This window comes from Pseudophryne corroboree, chromosome 5 (genome assembly GCF_028390025.1).
Source record: "Pseudophryne corroboree isolate aPseCor3 chromosome 5, aPseCor3.hap2, whole genome shotgun sequence".
NCBI classification, from domain to species: domain Eukaryota; kingdom Metazoa; phylum Chordata; class Amphibia; order Anura; family Myobatrachidae; genus Pseudophryne; species Pseudophryne corroboree.
Window position 1 is genome coordinate 294,368,130 of NC_086448.1, and position 25,098 is coordinate 294,393,227.

The 25,098-nt window shown below is 47.5% G+C and overlaps 1 protein-coding gene and 1 pseudogene across 1 annotated transcript in view; both read right to left on the reverse strand.

Annotated features, from left to right (window-relative positions):
- Positions 1 to 25,098, reverse strand: part of ZDHHC3 (zinc finger DHHC-type palmitoyltransferase 3) — a 157,881-nt gene that overhangs the window by 64,928 nt on the left and 67,855 nt on the right. Inside the window, exon 4 of the mRNA XM_063922414.1 lies at positions 3,944 to 4,040. Coding sequence (XP_063778484.1) covers positions 3,944 to 4,040 — 97 coding nt within the window. The remainder of the gene's footprint in view (positions 1 to 3,943; positions 4,041 to 25,098) is intronic.
- Positions 14,630 to 14,745, reverse strand: LOC134931346 (U6 spliceosomal RNA; annotated as a pseudogene).

Sequence of the window (25,098 nt, forward strand, 5' to 3'; positions counted from 1 at the left end):
TATGCGTATTTACGGTAGAGTTTATGTAGTCGTAGCGTGCGACTCATTCGTTACATATTTTCACAATTAATGTAGTTTATAGATCATGATCTCTTTGATAGTTTCTGAAAGTTTGGTTAATATAGAAGGTCCCTGTTTAAAGTAATCCCTCTTTGTATTGTACGAAGGGTCTAACAGGAATCATACAGCAGTGTTTGGTACCCATCGGAAGAGTATTTAATTAGCAATATTCCGGTGTTGGTTTGGAGCGTATTAATCGCTCGTGCGAATAGTTATGGACATAAGAAGTTTATGTCCATTTCTACTATTTACTCATACTCAGGTATGCGGCGGGAAACCTAGTTCCCCACCCACCTGAGCTGTTTGAAATCGTCACAGCCCACCTGTATGAATCAACCTATGACCTTTTGTTGTGATACAGGGTCGAATTCCTTCATCCAATGGACAATGGGATTGTAGGGACTATGAGATTGCATTGTGTGTGGGGCATAAATAGGCAGGCCGACCACATCCAGCTCTCACTCTTCAACGGTTCTCATTGCTGAAAATCGGGTGCTGGATGTCCAGGCGCATGCGATCGTTTACCCTGTGCGTAAGTTTCTCTCCGTAATCATTGTCTTTCTGTGAGCCAATCTCTCTCATCTCTCTCCGTCTCTCTCTCTCTCTCTCTTTCCCTTCTCTTTCTCTCGTATCTCCCCTAGACTAGTATTGTATTGTATTAGATAGTATTGTATTTTGGTTAGGAAGTCTTTGTTATATTGTAGTGTATCATTTGTACTGTTATCCCCTTTTTACAAGTATACTAGATATAATACAGTTAATAGGCTTTGGACCCTAAACCAGTATCTGTGTATTTCCTATAGTGTTAAGTGTTCACTTGAGCGTCGGTGACGCTCAAGCAGCTTTGTAGTTAGTCAGGTTACACAAGGTTGCACTTACACCCTGTATTCACATTAAGGTATTCCGTGTATTTCATTGGTATAAGGTTTAGACATAAAGGTATAGCGTTGTGAGCGTCTGCGCCGCTGGTGATCTCCTCGTGGTCTCGAGCGTCCGCTACGCCATAGCGAATCATTACTCTAGTCATAGCCAATAACGTGTCCTGTGATCACTGGGCCGTGAGCGAACGTGACGCTTGAGCGTCTCGCCTACGGCTGAGCGATCGTTACGCAACTAGCGTACCATTACGGTACTTCTTAAGTAAACAGCGTACAGTGTTCTTAGACTTCATAAAGGGTTGTTTATACGACAAGGAAATTTAGCATTGTCAAGGGCTATATGTGATGTATTTTTAGCCATAAGAAAGGTATTATACATTGCTGCCCAGGGCGCCCCCCCCAGCGCCCTGCACCCTCAGTGACCGCTGTGTGAAGTGTGCCGACAACAATGGCGCACAGCTGCAGTGCTGTGCGCTACCTCATGAAGACTGAAAAGTCTTCTGCCGCCTGTTTCTGGACCTCTTCAATCTTCGGCATCTGCAAGGGGGGTCGGCGGCGCGGCTCCGGGACCGGACTCCATGGCTGGGCCTGTGTTCGATCCCTCTGGAGCTAATGGTGTCCAGTAGCCTAAGAAGCCAATCCATCCTGCACGCAGGTGAGTTCACTTCTCTCCCCTAAGTCCCTCGATGCAGTGAGCCTGTTGCCAGCAGGACTCACTGAAAATAAAAAACCTAAAAACTTTTTCTAAGCAGCTCTTTAGGAGAGCCACCTAGATTGCACCCTGCTCGGACGGGCACAAAAACCTAACTGAGGCTTGGAGGAGGGTCATAGGGGGAGGAGCCAGTGCACACCACCTGATCCTAAAGCTTTATTTTTGTGCCCTGTCTCCTGCGGAGCCGCTAATCCCCATGGTCCTGACGGAGTCCCAGCATCCACTAGGACGTCAGAGAAAAACCTGTTTTGACCTCTAGTTCCATGTACTGGTGTCTCCCGGATCCTGGTGCTTTATCATCCCATTAGAGGTGCCATGTCTGGAGTGTCCAAGCAATGGAAAGGTGCCTGCAGGTATTTGCAAAGTCGGACCGGTACCGGACAACACTTGTCTGGTACCGGTCTGACTTTGCAAATACCTGCAGGCACCTTTCCATTGCTTGGACACTCCAGACATGGCACCTCTAATAGGATGATAAAGCACCAGGAGCCAGGAGACACCAGTACATGGAACTAGAGGTCAAAACAGGTTTTTTACAAACACATTCGTGTGGATCACTGCCATTGTTTCAAAGTTAAAGAAAACAGCATGCTGTACTAACTACTAAACACTGATTTTAATATTTGTTGCAACTAATCAGTCAATACCAGTGATACTAACCATTGCATCGCTAATTATTCTTAACCATTTAAAGTCAAGAGACTAACCAATCAGCGGAGCTTGAAAAGCCTATATATTAATCATACTTACAAGGCTGGGAGTTAAAACTGCATTTTGTGTTTAATACTCTGCAGGACTGACCGGAACGCAGGATGAGATTTCTTGTTATTATTAATTACTGCATTTTATATGGTATTAATAAAGGTACATATCTTTTTAACAAGCGCTGTGATCTGTGTATTTAGTTTTTTTCATTCAAGGGTGGAGTACTCTCCCTTTTAACAGCTGCTATTGATTAGTATGTTCCTTTATGTTGATTTTAATTTATGTGTACTTATTTCTACCCAGCAAATAGCGCTGAGACATTTTTTTGTGTAAGTTTTTTCAATGTATCTAACTAACCGTGCCTGTATCAGAAAGGTGGACTTCTAGATTCAACTGTAAAATCCAACTTACGGAGCACTTGCTTTTTTTATTTTATGTGCATATGCAAGTTTTCGCAATTGCATCTTTTGAATGTGATTGAGGAAGACTATGGGGCTGAAATTGTGGCTAGAATGAACGATCATATGTGGAGAAGGATAGTAAGAAAGTGGTGTGGGCATTTACTAGCATAGTGTGACTCAAATGGTGGGTGGAAGTCACACACACAGCCGCATGTAGGGGTCTGATTTGCGTGTGCACTGACCCTGGATAGAGTGTAACACTGACTGCGATGACTAAAATCCTGAAACTATTGAAAGTGTGTTTAAATAGTGAGTTTATACTGTATACTTTATACTGCACTTGTTTCACAAATATAAAAAGAGAACTTCTGACCCAGTTGATGTCCTTAGATAAAACACAATTTCCTATTTGCTTTTGCTTCACAGGTTACATGAGCATAGCTGCTTGGGTGCTAATTATCTGCACTATCTAGACTGTAACTTGCATTAGGCACTAGGATTGTAGCAATTTCATAGCTCACCACACCTATAGTACACCTATAGTAGTACTCCAGCCGCTACAGACCCAGGTAGGTTAAGGGGAGGGAGATGCAGCCAAGGGGATGAAGCCACAGCTACAGACTTGCGCATGTGACCACCTCCGAATTGGTTGCAAAGATGCTCATTTTTTTGTGGACACATTTTACGATTCGGTTTATTAGCTAAATAAGGCCAATTGTGTATAGCTCCCCTTTTACACAACAGACTATGGGCGGTATCCAATTAGCTGCGGCCATTTACTGCAGTTACTGGATTCGCCGGGGGCTATCCTATTAGCCCCTATAGACGGCAATTATCTCTCGCTGCTTATTGGGGATTAGGTTTGCATGCCTCAGACATGCAAAGCAAATCCGCGATAAGTGTCTGTTTTTGTTTTTTTGTTTTTGCAATAAGTCCCGCAAGAATACATAGGTCCTGCAAAAAGCCACGGACCTATGTATTTTTGCACGAAAAACAAGGAATTTTCAGCCGGTATAACAGGATAGAGGTGATAAAAAACAACAACCTTGTTTTTCGTGGCCGCAGCATGATCGTGGTTAATTGGATACCTCCCTATTGCTTAGTAACAAAGTAGGCTTTTTACACTATGCACAATTATCAGGCCGGTCTGCATTCTCATTTTGATGAAAAATATTTTAAATACTCACAGTAAACAAAACAAAGAATTTCTGGTTATTCTCTCCCACACAGTTGTTGACCCATGGGCAGTGGTGATCCATTTTTCTAATGCATCTCTTACACACACTGGAGAGACAAAATTAAATCTGTAATAAGATTTGGGAGATGAACCAGACTTTGTCAAATAAATTGCAATCACAATACCTATCATAAGCTGTACGAGAACATAAAGATTTGCCACTGAAAGATTGGGATAGACCAATGCCCTTCAATTCCCACTGACCCCTTAAAACAGTAATCACATTCTAGCACTTTGCACAGCTACTCAGACCAGAATAAATGTTTGTCTCATCTTAGACAGAAAAAGAGGCTCTGGACCGAGACAGCCCTCTAAGCAATTCAATTAAAGCGGATTATGGGCTGGATTCTGATCTTGGATCACAGCAAATAAATAAATAAAAGTAACTTTGCACCTTGGCAAAATTAAGATTTTAAACCTACCGGTAAATCTTTTTCTCCTAGTCCGTAGAGGATGCTGGGGACTCCGTAAGGACCATGGGGTATAGACAGACTCCGCAGGAGATATGGGCACTATAAAGAACTTTAGAATGGGTGTGCACTGGCTCCTCCCTTCCATGCCCCTCCTCCAGACCTCAGTTAGAGAACTGTGCCCAGAGGAGACGGACAGTACGAGGAAAGGATTTTGTTAATCCAAGGGCAAGATACATACCAGCCCACACCATCCACACCGTTTAACATGGAATATACTCAACCAGTTAACAGTATGCAACAAAACAGTATCAGCCAAAGACTGATTACAACTGTAACATAACCCTTATGTAAGCAATAACTATATACAAGCCTTGCAGAAAGTAGTCCGCACTGGGACAGGCGCCCAGCATCCTCTACGGACTAGGAGAAAAAGATTTACCGGTAGGTTTAAAATCTTATTTTCTCTTACGTCCTAGAGGATGCTGGGGACTCCGTAAGGACCATGGGGTTTATACCAAAGCTCCAGACCGGGCATACGCAAGGTCCTGATCAGCCAGGGTATCAAACTTATAGAACTTTGCAAAAGTGTTTGAACCCGACCAGGTAGCTGCTCGGCAAAGCTGTAAAGCAGAGACGCCTCGGGCAGCCGCCCAAGAAGAGCCCACCTTCCTAGTGGAATGGGCCTTTACCGAATTTGGTAATGGCAATCCTGCCGTAGAATGAGCCTGCTGAATCCTGTTACAGATCCAGCGAGCAATAGTCTGCTTCGAAGCAGGAGCGCCCACTTTGTTGGCCGCATACAGGACAAACAGTGCCTCTGTTTCCCTAACCCGAGCCGTCCTGGCTACATAGATTTTTAAGGCCCTGACTACATCCAGGGCCTTGGAGTCCTCCAAGTCATCCGTAGCCACAGGCACCACAATAGGTTGGTTCATATGAAACGATGAAACCACCTTAGTCAAAAATTGAGGACGCGTCCTCAACTCTGCTCTATCCACATGGAAAATCAGATATGGGCTTTTGTGAGACAAAGCCGCCAATTCGGACACCCGCCTTGCAGATGCCGAGGCCAACAACATGACCATCTTCCAAGTGAGAAATTTTAATTCAAACTGTTTGAAGAGGCTCAAACCAGTGAGATTTTAGAAACTGTAACACCACGTTAAGGTCCCAAGGTGCCACTGGGGGCACAAAAGGAGGCTGGATGTGCAGCACTCCCTTTACAAAAGTCTGGAGTTCTGGGAGAGAAGCCAATTCCTTCTGAAAGAATATAGATAGGGCCGAAATCTGTACCTTTATGGAGCCTAACTTCAGGCCCATATCCACTCCTGTCTGTAGAAAGTGGAGAAAACGGCCCAAGTGGAAATCTTCCCTAGGAGCATTCTTGGCTTCACACCAAGAGACATACTTCCTCAGATACGGTGATAATGTGTCGCCGTCACCTCCTTCCTAGCCTTTATCAGCGTAGGGATGACTTCTTCCGGAATACCTTTCCCAGCTAGGATTCGGTGTTCAACCGCCATGCCGTCAAACGTAACCGCGGTAAGTCTTGGAACACGCAGGGCCCCTGCTGTAACAGGTCCTCCCTGAGCGGAAGAGGCCACGGATCTTCTGTGAGCATTACCAGGCCCTTCAAGGCCAATCTGGAACAATGAGTATTGTCCGCACTCTTTTTCATCTTATGATTCTCAATATTTTTGAGATGGGAGGAAGAGGAGGGAACACATAGACCGACTGAAACACCCAGGGCATCCACCGCTACTGCCTGAGGGTCCCTTGACCTGGCACAATACCTCCGAAGCTTCTTGTTGAGGCGTAACGCCATTATGTCTATTTGAGGAATTCCCCAAAGACTTGTTATCTCTGCAAAAACTTCTTGATGAAGTCCCCACTCTCCTGGATGGAGATCGTGCCTGCTGAGGAAGTCTGCTTCCCAGTTGTCCACTCCTGGAATGAAAACTGCTGACAGAGCGCTTACGTGATTTTCCACCCAGCGAAGAATCCTGGTGGTTTCCGCCATTGCCACTCTGCTCCTTGTCCCGCCTTGGCGGTTTACATGAGCCACTGCTGTGACGTTGTCTGATTGAACCAGAACCGGTAGGTCGCGAAGAAGATACTTCGCTTGTCATAGGCCGTTGTATATGGCCCTCAATTCCAGTACGTTGATGTGCAGACAAGCCTCCTGGCTTGACCATAGTCCCTGAAAATTTCTTCCTTGTGTGACTGCTCCCCATCCTCGGAGGCTCGCGTCCGTGGTCATCAGAACCCAGTCTTGAATGCCGAACCTGCGACCCTCTAGAAGGTGAGCACTCTGCAGCCACCACAGGAGAGACACCCTGGCCCTGGGGGACAGGCTTATCTTCTGATGTATTTGTAGATGGGACCCGGACCACTTGTCCAGAAGGTACCACTGAAATGTCCTCGCATGAAACCTGCCGAAAGGGATGGCCTCATAGGCTGCCACCATTTTCCCCAGAACTCGAGTGCATTGATGAACAGACACTCTTTTTGGTTTTAGCAGGTCTCTGACCATGTTCTGGAGGTCCTGGGCTTTTCCCATTGGGAGAAAAACCCTCTTCCGTTCCGTGTCCAGAATCATGCCTAGGAATGATAGTCGAGCCGTTGGAATCAACTGTGACTTTGGCAGATTTAGAATCCAACCGTGCTGTTGTAGCACTGTCAGGGAGAGCGATACGCTCTTCAGCAATTGTTCTCTCGATCTCGCTTTTATCAGGAGATCGTCCAAGTACGGGATAATTGTGACTCCCTGCCTGCGCAGGAGCACCATCATCTCCGCCATCACCTTGGTAAAAATTCTCGGGGCCGTGGAAAGCCCAAACGGCAACGTCTGAAACTGGTAATGACAGTCCTGTACAGCGAATCTCAGGTACTCTTGATGAGGAGGATATATGGGGACATGAAGGTACGCATCCTTTATGTCTAGTGACACCATAAAATCCCCCCCTTCCATACTGGAGATCACTGCCCGGAGCGATTCCATCTTGAATTCGAACTTTTTCAAGTACAGGTTTAGGGATTTTAGATTTAAAATGGGTCTGACCGAGCCATCCGGCTTCGGGACCACGAACAGGGTCGAATAGTACCCTTTTCCCTGTTGGACTAAGGGAACCTTGATAATCACCTGCTGTTGACACAGCTTTTGAATCGCAGCTAACACTACTGCCCTCTCTGGGGGAGAAGCTGGCAAGACCGACTTGAAAAATCGGCGAGGGGGCACCTCTTCGAATTCCAGTTTGTAGCCTTGGGATACAATTTCCAATGCCCAAGGATCCACGTCTGACCGAACCCAGACCTGGCTGAAGAGTCGAAGACGTGCCCCCACCGGCGCGGACTCCCTCAGTGGAGCCCCAGCGTCATGCAGTGGATTTAGTAGAAGCCGGGGAGGACTTCTGTTCCTGGGAACTAGCCGAAGCAGGCGTTCTTTTTCCTCTACCCTTACTTCTGGCGAGGAAGGATGAGCCCCGACCTCTTCTGGACTTATGCGACCGAAAGGACTGCATCTGATATTGCAGAGTTTTCTTTTGCTGCGGGGGAACAAAAGGCAAAAAGGTAGATTTACCCGCGGTAGCTGTTGAAACCAGGTCCGCAAGACCTTCCCCAAATAAAACTTCACCCTTGTAAGGTAAAACCTCCATATGCTTCTTTGAGTCGGCATCACAGGGCACGCCTAGCAGAAATCCCATTGGCGTTGGCTCTCGAACCTAGCAGCCCAACGTCTCTTTGAGCATCTCTCATATGTAAGACTGCGTCTTTAATATGACCTAAAGTCAATAAAATGGTATCCCTATCTAGGGTATTAAAGTCAGCTGACAAGGTATCTGTCCAAGCTGCAACTGCGCTACATACCCATGCCGATGCTATTGCCGGTCTGAGTAAAGCACCCGTATGCGTATAAATAGATTTTAAGGTAGTTTCCTGTCTGTGATCAGCAGGATCCTTGAGGGCTGCCGTGTCAGGAGACGGTAGCGCCACCTTCTTGGACAAGCGCGTTAAAGCCTGGTCTACCCTGGGCGAGAATTCCCACCGTACCCTGTCCTCCGCAGGGAAAGGATACGCCATAAGAATCCTCTTGGGAATCTGCAGGTTTTTGTCTGGAGTTTACCAAGCTTTTTCAAATAACTCGTTCAGCTCATGAGATGGGGGAAAGGTTACCTCAGGTTTCTTTTCCTTATACATGCGCACCCTCGTGTCAGGGACAGAGGGGTCATCTGTGATATGCAAAACGTCTTTTATTGCAATGATCATATAATGAATATTTTTGGCCACCCTTGGTTGTATAACCTTGCATCATCATAGTCGACACTGGAGTCAGAATTTGTGTCGGTATCAGTGTCTGCTATTTGGGATAGAGAACGTTTTTGAGACCCTGAAGGGCCCTGTGACACAGTCAAAGCCATGGATTGACTCCCTGCTTTTTCCCTGGACTCTGCTTTGTCCAGCCTCTTATGTAATAAGGTCACATTTGCATTTAAAACATTCCACATGTCCAACCAATCAGGAGTCGGCGTTGCCGACGGAGACATCACAATCATCTGCTCCACCTCCTCCTTAGATGAGCCTTCCGCTTCAGACATGTCGACACACTCGTACCGACACCCCCACACACACAGGGATATATTTATATGGAGACAGTTCCCCACTAAGGCCCTTTGGAGAGACAGAGAGAGAGTATGCCAGCACACACCCAGCGCCAACTGACACTGCAAACAACTTCCCAGATAATATAGCGCTTTTTTTAATATATAATTATCTGTGTAATACACTCACTGCGCCTTACAAGTGCCCCCCCCCACCCCCTCTCTTTTCAGCCCTGTGTCACCGTGTTCAGCAGGGGAGAGTCCAGGGAGCCAGCTTCTCTGCTGTACACTGTGGAGAAAATGGTGCTGGTTAGTGTTGTGGGACCAAGCTCCGCCCCCTCCAGCGGCGGGCTTTGGTCCCGCTCAATTTTGTATAACTGTCGGGGGATTTTTATAACTACTGCCTCCGCAGCCTATAACAGGATTTTGGTACTTACCGATAAATCCCTTTCTCCGATTCCACAGGGGCCACTGGAGCGTAGTTACAATGGGGATATAGTAGGCAGTAATTGGGAGCTGGCACTTTAAAATTCTCAACCTGTGGCTAGCTCCTCCCCTACTATCTCCCCTCCAAGCCAGTCTACGTAAAACTGTGCCCGATGAGAGATGGAATAAACAAACCTTAAGGTAGAGGAGGTTAATGACGCCCTGTAAACCAGGATAACCCAAACTAAACCTGGAACAGAACCTGACAAAAAACCAGGCTAGCCTGAACTCAACAAGCAGTCATATGGTGATCTGCAAACCGTTAAGCAAAAAACAAGGAGGAACAGCGCTGGGCGGGCGTCCAGTGGCCCCTGTGGAATCGGAGAAAGGGATTTATCGGTAAGTACCAAAATCCTGTTTTCTCCTTCATCCACTAGGGGCCACTGGAGCGTAGTTACAATGGGGACGTCCCAGAGCTCCCAAAAACGGGCGGGAGAGCGCTGCGAGTCCTGTAAAAACTGCTCGGCCAAATTGTGATGCAGAGGCCGCAAAAGTGTCAAACTTGTAGAATTTGACAATAGGAATGTCAGTCCGACCAAGTAGCCGCCCGACAAACTATTTATGGAGACCCCACGGGCAGCCGCCCACAAAGGTCTTACCACGCGCGTTAAGTGCGCTGAAATGGAATACGGAGGCTCCCTAGCAACCTCCAAGAAGACTGTCTGATGGTTAGATGTATCCAACGGCCCAGCGTATGTTGGGACCCCGGCTATTTAGCACGGGAGCATTGTACAGCACCAAGAAGAAAACACTTTGTCGAATAGCCGAAGACCTCTGTAGGGAGAGTCGGCGAGCCATGACAACATTCAAAGAGGACCAAAAAACACTAGTGTCAGATTTGTCGGAAAAATGGACATCCCCTCAGGAAGAAACGACCGCTGAGACCGAAACTCAGCCGGGGGAGATGCCATAGAGCACTCCCTGAAAAAGAGGCCGAACCTACGGCCGCTAGGCTAATCTCTTTTGGAAGAAAACCGAAAAAAAACAGAGACCTAAAATTCAGGTCAGTGTGGTATGAAGCGCAGCGGAGCAAAACCTCCCAGAGAAACCAAAGATGACGGCTGAATGGTAACTGAAAGAAGGGGAAAACCCCTTTTATGCTTATTATGTCCGATACAGTTTTCCAAAAGTGGCAAAAGCGAGAAGAGGTAACAGACTTCTGAAATCGGGGCCCGGTAGGCCTAACCAACCTAGGGAACTACTCCCTTCTGAGGTCTCGTGAACAGTCACACGGTTACACGGAACCAGTGTAAGATTGAACAAGGAAAAGTTGTTGAAGTGGACAGTCCAGTCGAGGTAGTAGCATAGGCTCCTCTACTGACAACAGGTGTATCTGTATCTTCAAGACATCTGTGGCCCAACCAGAGCCACCGAGAGGACTAGCACGCATAATCCCCTCCTGTGTTACCGAACCGGAGGTAGAAATTAAAAAGGGAGGCCGGATAGAATAACCAGAAAACTCCCCGGAGCCCTGAGGGCCTCCTCGGCTACTGCCCGAGCTCACGCCCGAGAGTAGTAAAGGGTTAAAAAGTCAGTCAGAACGCCCTGAGGTCGATCCGAAATCTCCGCCCACAGCGGACCAGCTGACAAAACTCCGGGGAATGTTTTCTCCCCCGGGAGTCTGACCTGGTGGCTTGACCCGGAAAGAAGATTGTTGTCCCCCGCTCAGAGAGGGATGTTGTCCCCCGTTCAGAGAGGAATGTTGTCCCCCGCTCAGAGAGGAATGGAGGCGACCACTCCTTGCGTCGCAACTTGACTGAAGGAATAGAGTACCTGGTGCCGAGGAAGGAAAAATCCTCTGACGGACCAAGTTGAGAAACGTCTATGAGGAGCATAAATTGGATCTGTGTTGAACCATAAGCTCCTGGATCCTCCGGATATTCAGAAGCCACCTAATGTACAGAGTGGGAAAGCAGCAGTAGATTGTCCATTTAGGGAACCAACGTCACCTTCTGCCCTTGAAAGAGTTATTCTGTGATCTTCCTGAACTCTGTGGGAGCGGAAGAGATACCGAGAGGAAAGGACTGACAGTGAAAATGAGAATCCTGTAATGTGAATCTGAGAAAAGCCCGTCCAACTGAAATCAGTAAACAGGCATCTCTGAAGACAAGGGACACGTAAAAACTCCCTTTCTTGTTCAAAAAAAAAAAGCAATCACAGACTGAAAGGATTGTAAGGCCAGAATAGGTCTGGCCGAGCCAACTGGCTTCGGAACGTGAGAAGAAAACAAAGGCCTGAGAACTGTCCCGATTCAAATGATATGTGAAAAACAGGGATCAACACTCTTTGCGGTTAGAAGCATATGGAGCGCCGCCTGCAGTATGACTCTTGTCATCGTAAATCGGCCGCCCCCTGCCGAGGGACTCCTGAGATGGTTGTTCCGAAATCTAGTTTGCCCCAGCCTTCTCAGTTCTTCCCATAGGACCACCGACCTGCGCCTACCCTGGGACCCTCCAGGTGGTAGGAAAGTCTGACCTGTAGTGGGTTTATAAGGATGATGCTGAACCTCTGCTTCAGCTCTTTTTTTTTTTTTTTTTTTTTTTTTTTTGAGATCCCCTGGCGACTGAAATATCGCCCGTGTGGAGTCGAAAGTTTCCGAAGGGTCACGGAAAAATCTAAAGGAAAGACCGGTAACGGTCTGTCTTGGAGCTGGGGCAGTATTAGGAGAAAGCAAAGTGGACTTACCTCCAATGGTTCAAGAAATCCTGCAGAAAGTTCCTTCCCCTGAACCATCTGCCCCGTAGGATTACATGTTCACCTGTCACAGTCGCAGCCCCAGAGGTCGACGGTTTAAGACAGCCCAAGCGAAAATGCAGGGTCCGAGTCTGCAGACGTGGTGACCTTCAAAGATCATAGAGCAGAATCGTGATTCGGACCTGTACCAAAGTATCAATTGATCCTGATGTGAAACATCCTGTAACCTAGAGGACAATTGTTCCACAACCTACCTGTTCCGGACAAGGTAGAAACATGCTGCCGTATATGTCTTCGATGGGTCCCTGAACAAGGTTGCTCAGGAAAACGGCAGCTTGTTGGACCGGCGGTACATCGAGGGGTATATCCTAGAAAGGTTCTGATACCATCTCCTGACGACTGTGGGAAGAGGGTAGGGAAAACAAACATTGTTTGATACCTGATTTTGTGTGTTCGGGTGTCTGACGGCCGCCTACCGGAGCCTGCCCAGCTCATCCGAGACTGGGCCAGTCGCTGTCATTTCGTCATTGGCGTCGAACCCTGATGGACTTGACGTGTCCGCCTCCTTTACCTGCAGTACCAGACGAACTGCTGTATAATGCACCTGGATATTCTGAGACACTGGTTCAGACTCCACAGAAAACAGACATCATTAGTATTGTAACCTGGAAGGTTAGCAAGGTTCCTTTAGAAACCTGGAGAGGTGAAATGACGTACAAGATCTCTGGTTAATAGTGACATTACCTGTATAATCTGAGCTGTTCAACAGGAGTGTCCTGCAGGCGCGTGGAGGGCTCTGCAGATGGCTCCACCGCATACTTCACACCTAAGAGGGAATTCTTTAACTATCCCAGGTGAGAGGAGAAAAGGTGGGTTAAAGAAACACAGCCATATGTAAAGTCTGCACTATAATATATAGTGACCGACATCAAATAAACTTTCTGGAGCAGCGGAGACCTGAACCAGTAGCGCTGCGCTGTGGGACAGGAGTCTTAGCCCTAGGCTATAGGGGCTCCCCTTAAAGTTTCTTTATTTTCAAACCCTGGTCCCCCTGTACAGATACCCGCTACTAGCGTACTGAGCCGCAGCGCTATTTGTCTGATGCCTTACACGCATTCCCCAAATTACAAATAGCATTAGTAACTAGCCAAGGAATAATAAAGGGAAGACCACACTGTATGTAGTGTACCGCTAAATTTAGGTGCACCAGATGTTTCTCGGAGGTTCCGCTGGCTTTTCAAAATGGTGACCAGACTGTGAGAAAAGATGGGGGAAATTGTTATGTGGCAAGGAGGTATTTTGTTATTAGAAAACATTGCGGAAGTGGTTTGTTTTATCTTAAAGATGTATGTGGACACCTCTGTACAAACTACACAAAAGTAGGGCACTGGTAGGAACCAGACCCACGCCCTCCATGCCGCAAGGCAGCAACGCCAACCACCACACCATCCGCACTGCCCTATATACGGCATTGTATGCATATATCTATATACATACCTCCACACATCTATATATATATATATTCATACATACACATCTATATATATATATATATATACACACCCACAGTGAATCCAACCCTGTATGTGAACCCATTAGGGTAGATAAATACTGTAGTATATGTATGGTAAATAAATTGTGCACATTTTTGAATCATTATGAGATGAGCCCCAGCTCCTGTAATAGAGCAGGCTCCTGTATGAAATGCCTGTCAGAGGACTCTCCTGCAGGGAGGAATGTCAGCAACTCCCTGCACAGAAAATTTAAAAACCCCCCCTGAGACAGGATTTGTGTCTAGAGGCAGTGAACGCTGCGATCCGCCGCCGGGAGCCCGCTGAGCAAAGCGGGAATAGCCTTCACCCCCACATCCTACCTTTATCCTCCCTGAACAGCCCGGAGAGGGAAGGGAGCTTGCAGCGGCCGGGGAGCGGTGTGACAGTGCAGCGGCGTGTCCTGTAGCGGCCGGGGGACGGAGTGCGCTTAGCCCGCCGAACAGAGCGGGAGTTAGCTCCGCCCCCTCCGCTTCGGCGCCAAATTTAAACCTGCTCTACCATAAGCGGGAAGCGCCCTGTATCTCCCCGGCCGCTTGTAAGCTGTGGCCGGGGAGCGTTTCATGCACCGAGTCCCATGTGACCTTGTGTGCCAGAGTCTGGAGCCTAGCTGTGTGAGCAATAATGACTCACTTTTGCAAATAATAATGTGCTAAGTATGCTCCTTAGACTCTGGCATACAGCTTCTATTCTCACTGTGTATCCCCCGGCTGCCTTCTGCAGCCGGGTAGTGAAGAGCGCTGAGCCCGTTTACAGAGCGGGCTGAAGCTCCGCCCCCCATATAATGGCGCCAAGTTCAAATTATTAAGCGCCTTTGATGCACTCCAGCCTTCTATGACTGGAGTATAGGGGACCATACCTATGTTGAAAACTGAAACTGTTTAATTCTGGTCAGGATTATATGGAACGCTTCAAGAATTTGCATGTCATCCTTGCACAGGGCTCATGCTGCGCAGGGGCTTTGCTAAACTTCTCTATATCGTTCCAATTTAGTGCTGCCGAAGCAAGCACTTCAAACACATGATAAAACATACATCAGTGACAAGGGGGGATGTTTGTACTCACCACACTTTAGGCGTACTCCAACTCGACCCCGAGGCTCCGACACACGCCGCACGCAGCGGTGTCCGGTCCCTTTTGTACTCATCTTCTGATGGAGTGGCCCCGACACGAGCCGCACGCAGCGGTGTCCGGCCATTTTTGATACTCACCGCTGCCATGCTGCCGGAATCTTCTGCTGGATGGAGTGGCCGCGACACGCGCCGCACGCAGCGGTGTCCGCCGACTCAGGAGAGCTCAGTGTCTCCCTCAGCCGGGGCCCATCCCTAGCCGCACGCAGCTGCGATGGGACCCCGCCGGCAGCTCCCACGGTGCAGACTGGCAGTGGCAGAGCTGCCAGTCTGTAAGAAAGAAAAATAAAATAATAAAGAAAAAAGAAAAATTTCTTCAGCTAAACCCAAGTGAACCAGCTCACATCGGGCACATACTAAGACTGGCTTGGAGGGGAGATAGTAGGGGAGGAGCTAGCCACAGGTTGAGAATTTTAAAGTGCCAGCTCCCAATTACTGCCTACTATATCCCCATTGTAACTACGCTCCAGTGGCCCCTAGTGGATGAAGGAGAAATATACTTATATGCCAGTACTAGAGGTCTATATTGCTGCCCAGGGCGCCCCCCCCTGCGCCCTGCACCCATCAGTGCCTGCTCGTGTGTGTGTTGTGTATGCGAGCAATGGCGCGCAGCGTTACCGCTGCGCGATACCTCAGGGAAGATCAGAAGTCTTCTTTCTTCTTATACTCACCCGGCTTCTATCTTCCGGCTCTGTGAGGAGAACGGCGGCGCGGCTCTGGGACGCACGGCGAGGGGAGACCTGCGTTCAGACTCCCTCTGGAGCTAATGGTGTCCAGTAGCCTAAGAAGCAGAGCCTATCTCTTAAGTAGGTCTGCTTCTCTCTCCTCAGTCCCACGATGCAGGGAGCCTGTTGCCAGCAGTGCTCCCTGAAAATAAAAAACCTAACAAAATTCTTTTTGCCGAGAAACTCAGGAGAGCTCCCTGTAATGCACCCAGTCTCCTCCGGGCACAGGATCTAACTAAGGTCTGGAGGAGGGGCATAGATGGAGGAGCCAGTGCACACCCATTCTAAAGTTTTTTTATAGTGCCCATGTCTCCTGCGGAGCCCGTCTATACCCCATGGTCCTTACGGAGTTCCCAGCATCCTCTAAGATGTAAGAGAAACCAAATGGCACTGCAGGTGGGGAAGACTTAATGTGCAGAGATTTTCATTTGAAAGTGGAGTGTCCTTATTGCAGTGGAAAAATTAAAGCTGTCTGCATGTGGGCTACATGCAAAAGCAGGCGGTATTTACCCTGCATGCTAAAACAAAATGTAAATGCTCCCTTGCATTGCAGCGTGGTTTGTCCAGGAGCACAGTTACTTACTAGTTTGTCTTTGCTCCCAACTCAGAATCAGGCCCTATGTAGGTTTTCAGAATCACAAAATGAATCAGTTAAAGCGACTCTCGCAGGAAGTTTCCGGACCACGTTATTGGCCTGATTTGGAGATGGCAGTAGAACAAAAAGGAGCAAGTCATCTTGCACCTTGACAAAACCATGCTACTCTGCAATTTAGATTTAAGTTTGGCACGCCCCTCCAAAATATATATCTCTATGCACATTTTAAATCTGCCCAACTGCAGTGTAAACATAAAGCTGCGCAACATGTGGTCTACATATGAAAGCAGACGGTATTTACACTGCATGCAAAAAAAAAGATAAAAGTATTTGCTTGCTTGCATTACAGCATGGTTTGTCCTGGTGCACAGTTACTTGCTTTTTTCCTTTACTCTTATCTCAGGATCAGGCTTTATGGGATATATTTACTGAAGTGCAGGTTTTTTATTGTGCACGGATCGTTGTGCACATGCGCAAGGCCAAATTGCAAAACAATCCAGCGTCATTTCTGATCGCTAGGCGTACGCAAGTTGATTGACAGGAAGCGCATGTTGGGGGGTGTTAATGTTAACTAGCCATTTTCTGGGAGTGTCAGGAAAAAATAAGATTTTACTCACCGGTAAATCTATTTCTCGTAGTCCGTAGTGGATGCTGGGGACTCCGTAAGGACCATGGGGATTAGCGGCTCCGCAGGACACTGGGCACAACTAAAGAAAGCTTTAGGACTACCTGGTGTGCAGTGGCTCCTCCCACTAAGACCCTCCTCCAGACCTCAGTTAGGATACTGTGCCCGGAAGAGCTGACACAATAAGGAAGGATTTTGAATCCCGGGTAAGACTCATACCAGCCACACCAATCACACCGTATAACTCGTGATACTATACCCAGTTAACAGTATGATAACAACTGAGCCTCTCAACAGATGGCTCAACGATAACCCTTTAGTTAGGCAATAACTATATACAAGTATTGCAGACAATCCGCACTTGGGATGGGCGCCCAGCATCCACTACGGACTACGAGAAATAGATTTACCGGTGATTAAAATCTAATTTTCTCTAACGTCCTAAGTGGATGCTGGGGACTCCGTAAGGACCATGGGGATTATACCAAAGCTCCCAAACGGGCGGGAGAGTGCGGTGCGGATGACTCTGCAGCACCGAATGAGCAAACTCTAGGTCCTCCTCAACCAGGGTATCAAACTTGTAGATTCTTGCAAGAGTGTTTGACCCCGACCAAGTAACAGCTCGGCAAATTTGTAAAGCCGAGACCCCTCGGGCAGCCGCCCAAGAAGAGCCCACTTTCCTCGTGGAATGGGCTTTTACAGACTTAGGGTGCGGCAGTCCAGCCGCAGAATGTGCAAGTTGAATCGTGCTACAGATCCAGCGAGCTATAGTCTGCTTAGAAGCAGGAGCACCCAGCTTGTTGGGTGCATACAGGATAAATAGCGAGTCAGTCTTTCTGACTCCAGCCGTCCTGGAAACATATATTTTTCAGGGCCCTGACTACGTCCAGAAACTTGGAATCCTCCAAGTCCCAAGTAGCCGCAGGCACCACAATAGGTTGGTTCACATGAAAAACTGATACCACCTTAGGAAGGAATTGGAAACGAGTCCTCAATTCCGCCTTATCCATATAAAATACAGATAAGGGCTTTTGCATGACAAAGCCGCCAATTCTGATACACGCCTGGCCGACGCCAAGGCCCACATCATGACCACTTTCCACGTGAGGTATTGTAGCTCCACGGATTTAAGTGGCTCAACTCAATGCGACTTCAGGAAATCCAACACTACGTTGAGATCCCACGGTGCCACTGGAGGCACAAACGGGGGCTGACTATGCAGCACTCCCTTAACAAAAGTCTGAACTTCAGGCAGTGAAGCCAGTTCTATTTTGGAAGAAAATCGATAGAGCCGAAATCTGGACCTTAATGGAACCCAATTTTAGGCCCATAGTCACCTCTGACTTGTAGGAAGTGCAGAAATCGACCTAGCTGAAATTCCTCCTTTTGGGGCCTTACTGGCCTCACAGCACGCAACATATTTCCGCCATATGCGGTGATAATGGTTTGCGTTCACTTCTTTCCTAGCTTTAAATAGCGTAGGGATAACTTCCTCCGGAATGCCCTTTTCCTTCAGGATCCGGCGTTCAACCGCCATGCCGTCAAACGCAGCCGCGGTACGTCTTGGAACAGACAGGCCCCCTGCTGCAGCAGGTCCTGTCTGAGCGGCAGAGGCCATGGGTCCTCTGAGATCATTTTTGGAGTTCTGGGTACCAAGCTCTTCTTGGCCAACCCGGAACAATGAGTATAGTTCTTACTCCTCTCCTTCTTATTATTCTCATTACCCTGGGTATGAGAGGCAGAGAAGGGAACACATACACCGACTGGTACACCCACGGTGTTACCAGAGCGTCCACAGCTATCGCCTGAGGGTCCCTTGACCTGGCGCAATATCTTTGTAGCTTTTTGTTGAGGCGGGACGCCATCATGTCCACCTGTGGCCTTTCCCCACGGTGTACAATCATTTGGAAGACTTCTGGATGAAGTCCCCACTCTCCCGGGTGGAGGTCGTGTCTGCTGAGAAAGTCTGCTTCTCAGTTGTCCACTCCGGGAATGAACACTGCTGACAGTGCTAACACATGATTTTCCGCCCATCGGAGAATCCTTGTGGCTTCTGCCATCGCCATCCTGCTTCTTGTGCCGCCCTGTCGGTTTCCCTGAGCGACCGCCGTGATGTTGTCTGACTGGATCAGCACCGGCAGGTGTTGAAGCAGGGGTCTAGCCTGACTTAGGGCATTGTAAATGGCCCATAGTTCCAGAACATTTATGTGTAGGGAAGTCTCCTGACTTTTCCATAGGCCTTGGAAGTTTCTTCCCTGTGTGACTGCCCCCCAGCCTTGAAGGCTGGCATCCGTGGTCACCAGGACCCAGTCCTGTATGCCGAATCTGCGGCCCCCTAGAAGATGAGCACTCTGCAGTCACCACCACAGCGACACCCTGGCCCTTGGAGACAGGGTTATCCGCCGATGCATCTGAAGATGCGACCCGGACCACTTGTCCAACAGATCCCACTGGAAGATCCTTGCATGGGACCTGGCGAATGGAATTTCTTCGTAAGAAGCTACCATCTTTCCCAAGGCTCGCGTGCATTGATGCACCGACACCTGTATTTGTATTAGGAGGTCTCCGTCTAGAGACGCCAACTCCTTGGACTTCTCCGGGAGAAACCCTTTTTATCCTGTTCTGCGTCCAGAACCATACCCAGGAACAGTAGACGCGTCGTAGGAACCAGCTGCGACTTTGGAATATTCAGAATCCAGCCGTGCTGTTGTAGCACTTCCCGAGATAGTGCTACTCCGACTAACAACTGCTCCCTGGACCTCGCCTTTATAAGGAGATCGTCAAAGTACGGGATAAGTACTTCGGCCATTATCTTGGTAAATACCCTCGGTGCCGGGGACAGACCAACGGCAACGTCTGGAATTGGTAATGACAATCCTGTACCACAATTTTGAGGTACACCTGGTGAAGAGGGTAAATAGGGACATGCAGGTAAGCATCCTTGATGTCCAGTGATACCCTGAAATTCTCCAGGCTTGCAATAATCGCCCTGAGCGATTCCATTTTGAACTTGAACCTTCGTATATAAGTGTTCAAGGATTTCAATTTTAGAATGGGTCTCACCGAACCGTCTGGTTTCGGTACCACAACATTTTGGAATAGTAACCCCGGCCTTGTTGAAGGAGGGGTACCTTGATTTCACCTGCTGGAAGTACAGCTTGTGAATTGCCGCCAGTACTACCTTTCTCCGAGGGCAGCAGGCAAGGCTGATGTGAGGTAACGGCGAGGGGGAGTTGCCTCGAACTCCAGCCTGTATCCCTGTAATACTACTTGCAGAACCTAGGGATCCACCTGTGGGCAAGCCCACTGGTCCCTGAAGTTCCCGAGACGCGCCCCCACCGCACCTGTCTCCACCTGTGGAGCCCAAGCGTCATGCGGTGGACTCAGAGGAAGCGAGGGAAGATTTTTGATCCTGGGAACTGGCTGCCCGGAGCAGCTTTTTCCTTCTTCCCTCGTCTCTGTGCAGAAAGGAAGCGCCTTTGACCCGCTTGCTTTTCTGAAGCCGAAAGGACTGTACCTGAAAATACGGTGCTTTCTTAGGCTTTTGTGAGGAAACCTGAGGTAAAATTTTTTCTTCCCAGCTGTTGCTGTGGATACGAGGTCCCAGAGACCATCCCCAAACAATTCCTCACCCTTATAAGGCAGAATCTCCATGTGCCTTTTAAAGGCAGCATCACCTGTCCACTGCCGGGTTTCTAATACCCTCCTGGCAGAATGGACATTGCATTAATTCTGGATGCCAGCCGGTAAATATCCCTCTGTGCATCCTTCCTATATAAGACGACGTCTTTAAAATGCTCTATGTTAGCAAAATATTATCCCTGTCTAGGGTATTAATATCATCTGACAGGGTATCAGACCACGCTGCAGCAGCACTATTTTGCTGAGGCAATTGCAGGTCTCAGTATAGAACCTGAGTGTGTGTAGGTACAGACTTCAGGATAGCCTCCTGCTTTATATCAGCAGGCTCCTTCAAGGTGGCCGTATCCTAAGACGGCAGTGCCACCTTTTTTGACAAACGTGTGAGCGCCTTATCCACCCTAGGGGATATCTCCCAGCGTGACCTATCCTCTGGCGGGAAAGGGTACGCCATCAGTAACTGTTTAGAAATTACCAGTTTCTTATCGGGGGAACCCACGCTTCTTTACACACTTCATTCATTCATCTGATGGGGGAACAAAACACTGGCTGCTTTTTCTCCCCAAAAATAAAACCCCTTTTATGTGGTACTTGGGTTCATGTCAGAAATGCGTAACACATTTTTCATTGCCGAGATCATGTAACGGATGTTCCTAGTGGATTGTGTATATGTCTCAACCTCGTCGACACTGGAGTCAGACTCCGTGTCGACATCTGTGTCTGCCATTTGAGGTAACGGGCGTTTTTTGAGCCCCTGATGGCCTTTGAGACGCCTGGGCAGGCGCGGGCTGAGAAGCCGGCTGTCCCACAGCTGCTACGTCATCCAGCCTTTTATGTAAGGAGTTGACATTGTCGGTTAATACCTTCCACCTATCCATCCACTCTGGTGTCGGCCCCACAGGGGCCGACATCCCATTTATCGGCCTCTGCTCCGCCTCCACGTAACCTTCCTCATCCAACATGTCGACACAGCCGTACTGACACACCGCACACACACAGGGAATGCTCTGACTGAGGACAGGACCCCACAAAGTACTTTGGGGGGACAGAGAGAGAGTATGCCAGCACACACCAGAGCGCTATATAATGCAGGGATATAACTGAGTGATTTTTCCCCCAAAAGCTGCTTGTATACATATATTGCGCCTAAATTTAGTGCCCCCCCTCTCTTTTTAACCCTTTGAGCCTGAAAACTACAGGGGAGAGCCTGGGGAGCTGTCTTCCAGCTGCACTGTGAAGAAAAAATGGCGCCAGTGTGCTGAGGGAGATGGCCCCGCCCCTTTTTCGGGGGACTTTCTCCCGCTTTTTCTGGAATACTGGCAGGGGTAATTTTACATCTATATAGCCTCTAGGACTATATATGATGTAGATTTGCCAGCCAAGGTGTCATATATTGCCCTCACGGCGCCCCCCCCAGCGCCCTGCACCCATCAGTGACCGGAGTGTGAGGTGTACATGAGGAGCAATGGCGCACAGCTGCAGTGCTGTGCGCTACCTTGGTGAAGACCGAAGTCTTCTGCCGCCGATTTTCCAGACCTCTTCTTGCTTCTGGCTCTGTAAGGGGGACGGCGGCGCGGCTCCGGGAAAGAACACCAAGGTCGGGTCCTGCGGTCGATCCCTCTGGAGCTAATGGTGTCCAGTAGCCTAAGAAGCCCAAACTACCACCTGTTAGGTAGGTTCGCTTCTTCTCCCCTTAGTCCCTCGCTGCAGTGAGTCTGTTGCCAGCAGATCTCACTGTAAAATAAAAAACTTAAATATACTTTCTTTCTAGGAGCTCAGGAGAGCCCCTAGTGTGCATCCAGCTCAGCCGGGCACAAGAATCTAACTGAGGTCTGGAGGAGGGTCTTAGTGGGAGGAGCCAGTGCACACCAGGTAGTCCTAAAGCTTTCTTTAGTTGTGCCCAGTCTCCTGCGGAGCCGCTAATCCCCATGGTCCTTACGGAGTCCCCAGCATCCACTTAGGACGTTAGAGAAAACGCAGGCGTTCTCAAGCATTTTCAGGGAGTGTGTGTGACTTCAGCTGTTGCTATCGCACTGTAGGAGTAGGTCCTGGGCTACGCACAGACTGGAAAAAGCATTCGATGGTGAGTGAGTTGCGAACGGATTTGCAGCTGACCGGCATTTGCAAAGCTTTTCGTACGGCGTACGCAGACTTGCATGGGGCGGGTATTCACTCTGTTTGGGCGGCGACTATCTGATTGCAAACCTCTGCAAACTCGCAGAGAAGCATTCAGGTCTGAATTATGCCCAAAATACCCAGAATGGGATTTTTGATTCTACGGAAACATCCAGCAGGAGGGGAAGGGGCTTTCCGGATATTTGCTTATACTACTCTCCTTCTCATTTAAATCAAGCTATTGCCTGGTTTGCCCTCACCTCTACTCTTAGATGGCTTCGGCTAGAAACGGATCTCAGTCATGTCACCTCCCTGCTCATGTTACCCGCCAAGCCCAGCCCTTCCTACATTACCTCCCATCCTGTCCTCAATTTCACATGCCACACCTGGGACTAGTGTATTCATTATCACAAACTCCTCTCATCTTCCTCTCTCCTTACCCCATTATGGGATAATCCTATCTTTTCCTATCTTATCTACGGGCCAATCTTTGCTATGTTCCCGACCATGGATAGGGAGGAAATTACACTTTGTTATAGATATTTTGGATAACGGTATCATTATGTTACTACCTGACATTATAACAAAATGTAACTTCCCAGAAGTGAACCCATTTATATACTTCTAGATAAGAGTGTTTTGTAACCTCCCTGACTAACCCTACACCACTTTGCTCCCTGACCACCCTAGAGCCTCTATGTTATAATAAAACCCTAGCTCAGGGCATTATATCTACCGTTTACTTGCTTCTCCTATCATATACGCGTCTTCCTACTCCATCGTTTGTACTTCAGTGGGAAAAGGACTTAGGGACACCACCTAATGAATAGGCCTGGGATGACATCCATATGTCTATTTCCAAGGTATCTATCTCAACTTTGGTCAAGAAGAATGCATATAAGATATTTTACAGATGGTATTTGGTCCCTACCAGACTACACAAAATATAGCCTTCTGTTTCCCCTCAGTGCTGGAGAGGTTGTGACGAATTGGGTTCTTTTATCCATATATGGTGGAAATGCCACAAAATAGCTCTATACTGGGCTATGATCGCAAACTTAATTAGCAAAGTGATCAGCGTCCATTTTCTTTTAGGTCTACCAATTACCGCGCTACATATAACCACTGGAAAACTGGTAGCCCAAATACTAAATGCAGCCAGATGCCTCGTTGCGCTAAACTGGAAAGCTTAAGCTCTCCGCCTAGTTGTTGCCAAAAAAAAAAGAGATAGAGACTGCGCTAAGTTTGATGAATACAACACTGTTAGTATAGTCAATAAAACAGTTTTATTCCTAAAATTAGTACAATAGGTGTATAAGAATTATATTAATAAAATAAGTACATGTAAGAGGTAATAATTTAACATTCTCAAACAGGATTATCTAATAGCCCCCTTGCTACCAATTGACCCTGTTTTCATTTTTAAGAAAAATAGATCCCTTAGAAATTCATTAGCACCCAGCTTCTTGAAACCTGACCTAAAATCTACAGCCCAATCAGACTCCTGGCTTCCATCCAATACTAAGGGGTTCTTCAAATGTGGAGCAACCAGGTGTATCACCTGCAATTATATAGATAACAGAACTAAGACTATCAAAACTGAAAATAATGGGGCACTATACGAAATTAAACATTTTATTAATTGTAATTCATCATATGTTATATATATTCTTTCATGTGAATGTGGACTCAAATATGTAGGACGTACTACCAGAAAACTCAAAATCAGGTTTCTTGAAAACCGTAGAAATATTATTAAAAGACTGACATCTCATAGTGTTTCCCAACACTTCCATGAGTCCCACCAAGGCAACCCCAACAGCCTTAAACTAATTGGAGCGGAGCACATCCCAATAACGAATAGGGGTGGGGACCGTTACAAAAAATTATGCCAACAAGAAACATATTGGATGTTTAAAATGGGCTCCATCTACCCTGGGGGTCTCAATGACGCCGTAGAACTAAATACTATAATATGACATACTGCCAATAATTAACTCTTTTCCTTATATGGATCATATAGCTTTCTTTTAAAAGTTATAACTCTTTTCATATAATAGTGTCTCACCTTCTTAGTGCTCTGCTTACCTCGCTGAAACTTATGAACAATTATTTAAACTAAACCAAAATTATAATAAACTATAAAATATATATATATTAATGGAGGGGACATCTATATGGTCCCTATACCATCATATTTACCATAATATATAGATAAAATTAATATACCTAGTACTAAGTAGATATGAAGTACCACATTTCACTGACCCTTTTGGGAAACCAATTTTCTGACCCTTATTTAATGGATGCGATATTGCAGTGTCTAAGATACTTGTTACTGGAACCAAAAGATATCTTTCTATCTATGGTTTGGACATTGGCCCTGTTGGGTCAGACTTTTAAGCTACCTAAAAGGTTGTAGCTTCACTTAAATTTAAATATAATCCCTATCTCTGATTACTTGGTTGGCGGAAGTACTATGCCCCTGACGGACTGGAGGGCGGAAGCAATGCCTACGTTGATTCACAGGCATTG